Source organism: Morone saxatilis, unplaced genomic scaffold (genome assembly GCF_004916995.1).
Source record: "Morone saxatilis isolate NCDOM2014 unplaced genomic scaffold, NCSU_SB_2.0 Contig3, whole genome shotgun sequence".
NCBI lineage: Eukaryota > Metazoa > Chordata > Actinopteri > Moronidae > Morone > Morone saxatilis.
Window position 1 is genome coordinate 688,382 of NW_023339873.1, and position 7,941 is coordinate 696,322.

The following is a 7,941-nucleotide window of genomic DNA, read 5'->3' on the forward strand; positions in this document are numbered from 1 at the left end:
TGTCAGAATATTATTGGTTGAAATTTGTTTCACAGGAAAAAAATCTATAATAATTTTGATATAAAAATACAATTCTGAGTTTTTGTGAATGTTTTAGCATAAATTGTTAACTATTGGAACAATATAACTGACGATGTGACCTTAAAGGGTTACAATTAAGTTTTTTAAATCACCTGGACTCTAAAAAACACTTTAATGAGCCACAAATGTTCCTTCATTACCGTGAACACAGATCCATCAGATAGTTCCTGATTACTGTCTAAATTTCACCAGTTTTAAACTTTAATGAGACAGATATCGCTGATTATACCTCCGCTCAGGTTGGGTGGACGTTTTCCTGCCCTGACAGGTGCAACAACAGTCCAATCAGAGGTCCAATCAGGCACAATGAGTAAAGACACCTGTGCAGGTCAGCCACAGGGCCTTCAAACAACAGTCAACATTTGGGAAATCTGTCTTGTTTTGTCAAACATACAAAAGGTTTTTATTTCTCAAAGATAAATAGTATGATTTAGCGAACACAGCAAATGTTTAACTCTCTTGAACAACAGAAAACAACAAAACACTTGACATAAATTACAATTGTGAAAAACAGGAAGTTGCAATCTGATATTAGAAAAACCAGATGCTCATGAATCAGAAAATTATTGGTCCCAAACTGTTTCCCAGCTCATTAAACCAAAGGTGCCTTAACGTCCATTTTAGATTTCTCTGGTTTATTTTTTGTCGTTGGGTAGGGAACAGTTTGGGTCGATTCCCTTGTTGGTGTCGTGGGTTTGTCAGCAGGAGTTCTCGACGCTGCCAAAGTTCCCAACTGGGTTTTTGTGAAAACAGCTGGAGGATGTTAAGGCTCAGATGGATATTATGGCCGCCGGCCCAGTCGGCACAGATCAGCAGCTGCTCGCCTTCGATTTGAAAACATGGAACAGAGAAATCACTTCCACAATCAATGGTTTGTTAGATCTTCTTAGGCCAATGCTTTGCTGGAATCGTATCGATTTTGTTTGCTTTTTATTTTATTTTAATGTCTTGAGGTGAAACTGATCAGCTTTTATGGAGAATTGAATCTCCAAACAGAACATTTTGTTTGTTGGTGTGAAAGTTCTCAAAATATTTTTTAGGATTAAAACATAAAATAAAACTTTAGTTGCTTTCATCCTTTCATCATTTACACTCATATAACCCTTAGTTTAATTTAGTACGGCCATCGGGTTGGAGAGTTAAAGCCCCGTACCGAGCTAGTAGCTTTTCTCCAGTTCCACACCAACAGAACCAGAACCTGGAGGTGATCTGTGATGATACCCAGGTAGAAACTAGTGAGGGTTTGTTGTCTTCTTACCGACTGTGAAACCAATAAATAACATTTCCTCCACTTTTGTTCACAAGATACAAGAAGTTTCTTTGAACCTTGGTGCTATCTAATGATCCAGATCCTGCGTTCCCCCCAGTTTTGAGTAAAACCATAGTAACCGGATGCTTCATCAATAGACTTCACAAGGAAAACTTCATATTTTAACTTTTTGGGTTCCGAACCAACCGAAGGTTCCCTGTTGGTGGAAAAGGCCTAATAATGATCCTGGTGTTGGTTTGATTCAGAAACCGGACCTTAAGCTTAACCTTTCAATGCCTCATAGGCAGAACTTTAACTCCTTTGAGTGATTCTACTTTATAGTACAAATGCATTTGAAAAGCTCAGAAGATTCAACATTTTAAGACAGTTTTCAGTAGAATTGTTCACAGTCAGATAAAAGACTGCTTGTTTTTCTGGTTGTTGAATTGACTCGTATCCGTTTTATCTTTTTAATGTTGTGCAGCTTCAGCCACAGTGGAGGACTTCCAGATCCGTCCGCACTGTCTGTTTGTTCACTCGTACCGAGCTCCGGCCTTCTGCGACCACTGTGGAGAGATGCTGTGGGGACTCGTACGACAGGGACTCAAATGTGAAGGTAGGAACTTAATGATGTAACATTAAGGACAAATCAACCCTAAGTCCCGGAAGTACAAAAGGTATAACGTTGAGCCTCTTTTCCTGCCCAGGCTGCGGTCTGAACTACCACAAGCGTTGTGCCTTTAAGATCCCCAATAACTGCAGCGGAGTCAGGAGGCGCCGCTCGTCCAACGTCTCCCTGACGGGGGGGCTGGTGAACATGGGCCGCCCCCTTTCTGCTGAGCCCTCGCCGCCCCACTACACCGAAGATGCATTACTGGTCAGTACACTAAGTCCCAACATATACATCCTAAAAACAGGTCTGGATGGGGAGTGGCGTTTCAGTAAGCCCCGCCGTCCTTAGTTACCGTTGCTACGTCTCTTCTTGTTTTCATCCTCTGCACATAACTGCGACTGATGTACCATCAAAATTCATTTTTAAACAATGGGTCCTCGATATGAGGCAGAAGTCGACAGAAGCAGCTTCGCACACATTGTTAAACGGGGACGATATAACCAAGGACGCAGTCTTAAAGGGTTAAAATTATATTTATTTTATTTTCAACACTAATCAGGAGTTTCTGGGGAAGTTTGTCTCAGTGATTATTTTCTTTCATTCATCAAACCGAGTCTAACTATATTTCTCTCTTTTGTTTTGATCGTCCAGTCTCCAGTGAGTCCCAGCATGGAGGTAAGTCCCCCCACTCTCATACTACTGCAGTACTGTATCTGCATTTACACTTCTAATTACTAAACTGAATCTGATATTTATTTGCTCCACTAATGTATGTCGAGATACAAGATGACGGCAGGAAGTTTCATTTAACACCTAAAAAGTGTGATTTCCTCTAATAAAGAGGCTTCAATCCTGAACAATAAAGCTGCTCTTCTACCATAAAGCTCAGTTTATTGCTCTGTTATATATAAAAAATATTATTCACTGTGTTCCGTACTTTTAGCAGTGACTGATGCAAACACTCTGTATACACACTGTATACTCCCGTTAGAAACTGATCAGAATTAGATGATGATCAGCCACCGTCCGTAATCAATACACACACATTATAAAACCATTAATCAAACCAATAACTAACAGCAGTCAATGTCAGACAACATTATCATACTTAACTGTCTTTGTAGTGGTGACAGCAGTTAAAAAAGCTCCCTGTCCGTCTGTCTTCGCAGCAGAAGAACCAGTTAGAATATTTCCCCGGCAGAGAGCGGCGCTTGAGCTCACAGTCCTACATCGGCCGCCCCATCGAACTGGACAAGATCTTGCTGTCGAAGGTCAAAGTTCCTCACACCTTCCTGATCCACTCGTACACCCGACCCACCGTCTGCCAGCACTGCAAGAAGCTGCTGAAAGGCCTCTTCAGACAGGGCCTGCAGTGTAAAGGTCGGCGTCTTCTGATACTTTGATTAACGTTTATTTGAGACAATCCCGCCGCTCACAGCTTCCTCTGTTTCTCCCACAGATTGTAAATTCAATTGTCATAAACGATGTGCTCCTAAAGTGCCAAACAACTGCCTGGGAGAAGTTTCCAGAAATGGAGGCAAGTTTCAGCCGTCAGTGTCACACAGGCCTGATCCACCTGAACCCAAAGTCCTAATGTCCTCACTGCTGGGCGTCTTTGTTTCGCAGAGCTCCTGAGCCCGGGGGCGGAGTCAGACGTCGTCATGGTGGAGGGTTGCCTTGACGACCATGATGTGGACAGAGGCGGCGGCCTGTTGGACGACATGGACGAAGCGCTGACATCAGAGGGGGGTCTCCTGCTGGAGGCGGGGCCGAGCGACCTCTGCGACCTGCACGACCCCGACCTGGACGAGTCCAACCGGGCCATCAGGTACAGAAACACTCACACACTTTTACTAGCATTCAACCCGAATCACTTACCCAAACTTCTGCTTATTACAAAGTAGGGACGCGACTTTGACCCCAATTAGACAAAACGTCTCCAAGATAAAAGCAGCAGAGCACAGAGCAAAAAGGGGAGGGGCTTTTGAAGGGTCATTCACCTGTCCCTGAAGGTATCCCGGGCACTGAGGTTGTTCTTTGTCCCGCCCCCTGCAGCCCGTCCACCAGTAACAACATCCCTCTGATGCGAGTCGTTCAGTCCGTCAAACACACAAAGAGGAAGAGCAGCAGCGTGATGAAGGAGGGCTGGATGGTCCACTACACCAGCAAGGACACTCTGGTACTCCACCTGTCTGTCTATCCACCTGTCTGTCTGTTTGTGCCTGCCTAGTCATTATTTACTATACTGATGTCTTGAATTACTTAAATATTCAACAGAAGTTTCTAGTTTGATATTCAAACCCGAGGATAAAGGAGTGGCCAATCAGATTTCCTCCTCTGGACCCCTGATTGAGAGATTTTCACATTTTGTTCTTCAACATAAAATCAGTCAGTAAATAACCTGTGAATTTTGAAATTTGGAGACGCCTGGATTAAATTGACCAAATATCCTGGAAATAAATAATCTGTTGTCCTGAAAAATGTTTATTATTACTAGTAAAAAGTATTTATTGTTTCTGTAAATTACAACAATGTATTTATTACGACGCTGCAGGTTTACGAGTCATTGAGGCTCCAAACTGTTGATCCATCCATTAAAGGATACAGCAGGTCTGAGATCAGCTGCAGATATTTCACTAAACTGCTGCTTTAAAGAGATAAAACATTTCACATTTAAGATCTTGCAAAAAAACTTTTGTAAACATTATTTTCAGGCTTTACTTTGAGGATAAAGATGAGTGAATATTGTCTGTGAGCGTTCTTTGTCGTCAGATATTTTATGTATTTAATCTCATTGTTTGTTGTTTTCTTTTGTTCGTACCTCGGCCAGCCCGTCTTTTGTTACATCTTTTGTTATAAATAAAGAAATAAATGCGCTGATAACGAGATGTGATGTGAAAATTAGGCATATAATTAATATCAGCAAGATGATTAAATGAGGAACATTAATAGATGAAAAGATAAGGAGAAACATTTTCTGCCAGTTGTGGTTTAGTTAAACAAAAGTGTAATAAAATAAATGTTTCCAGCCTGAGGAGGAGTTGAGTTTTTCTCACTGTTGTCTCATCTAACTCCCTCCTCTTCATCGTCTATGTTTCAGAGGAAGAGACATTACTGGCGGCTGGACAGTAAATGCATCACGCTGTTTCACAACGACACAGGAAGTAAATACTATAAGGTAGGACGAGCGCCGTCGCTGTCTCCTCTTAATTATTATTTCCTTTTTGTAGCACCAGTGACTAACAAAGTTTGGACTTTTTGAAGTTTGGAAAAATTGAGAAAAGAATAAAACCTTTTCTGTGATTTTCTTCATCTTCCTGTCGTCTCTGCAGGAGATCCCTCTGTCAGAGATCTTATCTCTGGAGCCAGCTCAGACCCTTTCTCTGCTTCCCGATGGAGCCAATCCTCACTGCTTCGAAATCGCCACGGCGTCGCTGGTTTACTACATCGGAGAGAACCTGCAGAGAGCTGAATCATCAGTGACCGGCAGCAGCATTCTGGTGAATAATATGATAAAATAGATCAGTTCAGGGTGTTGGACCTCCAGAGAGTCCAGCTCAACGCCTCCTGTTTTACTGACTGGTTTCAGGTCAGCGGGGTCGGCCAGGATGTGGCCCGGATGTGGGAGATGGCCATCCAGCATGCTCTGATGCCGGCTGTCTCTACAGGGATTTCCCACAGCTCTCACCGCAGTGGACACAGTAAGACACAGCTCACATACTGTATTGTTAGTGGCATCTGTCTTTAAATCGGGTTGTTTTTTGGTAGTGTCTTTAATTTTATTTTACCTTTATTTTACCAAGAATATTCGGAGATACAAAATCTCTTTTACAAGGGAGTTCTTACCAAGACAGCAGCATACAGTTTCAGATTAAAGAAAAAAACAATAGGCTTAAAAACAAAACAATAAAGCATTAAAACATCAAGCAGCAATACTCAGACCCTTGATACAGTAATTCAGATGATGATTGGTAAACAAGCCTTACTTCCTGCTGGTAGGTGGCGCTAGGAGTATGACTCAATATTGGCACATTAATGTGCTCAGAGTGAAGTTTGGGGCATATTGGGCAAAGTACTTTCAATACAATGCACCAAATGCTAAGAATGAACACAAAATCTAAATGGCCAACTTCCTGTTGGGTTTAATGTATGCGTTCAGGAAAACAGCATTTGTTCCTATAATAGAAACCCAACTTTACCCTGAGTTTTATTGTAAGACATTCGATATGATGTTTAACAGACAGATTGTTTTCTAGGAAAAAGAAGAAAGTATTTGTTACTTTAAGGTAATTGAAAGGGTCTCGACCTACAATCTGATATACACCAACCGTCTTCTTAGACCTTGAGACACAAATAATTTTGGTTGTCTGAAAAAAGTCTCAATCCGCAAAGATTCCTCTGAACATTCAATTCAGATTGCAGTTTTTAAAATTGCATTTGCATCAAGAGTCAGAACTATAAACAACGGTGTTGTCTGCATAGAAAACAGGCCCAGGTCATCATTAGTGAGCACAACATTAATCGCTATGCAGACGACACCCAGCTCTATATAGTGGTTGACCCTGATGACATGAACCCCCTTTAGTTTGAACATGTTTGTGAGGCTGTTTCTTTACAATTCTAACATTTGCATGTTGTTTCCTGTTTCAAGCCTCACAACAGGAATCAACAAACATGGTTTTGTTGTGATTTTGGCAGTGTGCGAGCCTGAGCTACAGTAGACATTCACAACAGAAACATTTACTTGTATCTTTAGATAATTACAGTTTCAGCCTCAGTCAGTAGACACTCACATTGTACTCGAGTGAAGATCACAGAGTTTTCAAACATACCAAATAAGGCAGGCTGGATTTTGTGTAAATGCTTGTTAAATAATGCACAAGACATCTAAAATATATGTTACATGTTTTTTAACCTACTCTAGGTGAAATGAAAGGGGAGGTTAAAGACACAGTTTTGTTTAATATGAACACAAGACAGCCATAGTATTGCAGAGAATCTGTCTGGATTTAAACTGGACAAATGTAAGTGTCATACTAGCGTTATCCTGTCTGTGAAAGTACAAATTTCCAGCTCAGGTATTAATGTTGCTGCTGAATTCTCCTGCAGACTCTCAGTTCCCCTCAGGGCCGTCGACGCCCACACACAAAACCCATCAGAGATATTTCAGACCTTCACTGACGTCAAACTGATCATGACTAACTGTTCACTGAGGTCTCAGTGCCTTCTCTGACTATGTGTGTTCACCTGTGGGGAAACTAAAATAATAGTGTCTCAACTGCCAGAAGGCTGCAGGCTCCAGATTTATATTTATTATTAATACATACAGTAAATAAACTGCTCAAGCTGAGTAAATACACAAAATGGACCCCCAGAACAGGTTTTAAAGGTGAAGTTAGATAAGATGTTACATTTTCATTGATTATCTGTGTTTCCTTAAATCTTTAATGATTCATTCTGAATGTTTTCCTCCAGTTTTAACTGTGATCACATTTCTGTCTCATCAACAGAGGAGATTTCCATCAGTATCTCTGTCTCCAACTGCCAGATCCAGGAGAATGTGGTGAGAAAACACACACATACAGGTGTAGAGGTGGCGTACAGCATACATACAGTGCCCACTGTAGCACTGATACCACACTGTAAAAACACCCTGGTGCAAGTGAAAGTCCTGCATTTAGAATCTAATCTGCTGATTATTTTCTCCATTAATTGTCTGAGAAATGCCGGCACACTTAAGAGCCCAAAGTGATGCCTTCACAGTGCTTGTTAAGTCCAAACAACCTGTGATTTGCCAAAAGTTCCCCTCACACGCCAGATTCTCTAAAGCCTGAAAAGAGCCAAGAGGAGGTGTAGAAATCTAGTTCTCTCCGACCACTTCAAATACAATATGCTAAAAGGTTAATACTGCCTAGCTCAGAAATATGTATATAAACAGTTATATGTTTGTGAACAGATTTGAGGAGAGAAATAGTCAACAGAATCTGGATCCATATCT

General features: G+C 41.3%; 1 protein-coding gene across 1 annotated transcript in view; it reads left to right on the top strand.

Annotated features, from left to right (window-relative positions):
• The window catches only part of prkd1 (protein kinase D1), a 23,145-nt gene that overhangs the window by 3,307 nt on the left and 11,897 nt on the right, over positions 1 to 7,941 (top strand). The window contains exons 2-12 of the mRNA XM_035674247.1: positions 1,815 to 1,946; positions 2,038 to 2,207; positions 2,595 to 2,618; positions 3,113 to 3,323; positions 3,403 to 3,480; positions 3,570 to 3,771; positions 3,999 to 4,122; positions 5,044 to 5,121; positions 5,276 to 5,443; positions 5,533 to 5,644; positions 7,454 to 7,506. Of these exons, the coding sequence (XP_035530140.1) occupies positions 1,815 to 1,946; positions 2,038 to 2,207; positions 2,595 to 2,618; positions 3,113 to 3,323; positions 3,403 to 3,480; positions 3,570 to 3,771; positions 3,999 to 4,122; positions 5,044 to 5,121; positions 5,276 to 5,443; positions 5,533 to 5,644; positions 7,454 to 7,506 (1,352 nt within the window). The remainder of the gene's footprint in view (positions 1 to 1,814; positions 1,947 to 2,037; positions 2,208 to 2,594; positions 2,619 to 3,112; positions 3,324 to 3,402; positions 3,481 to 3,569; positions 3,772 to 3,998; positions 4,123 to 5,043; positions 5,122 to 5,275; positions 5,444 to 5,532; positions 5,645 to 7,453; positions 7,507 to 7,941) is intronic.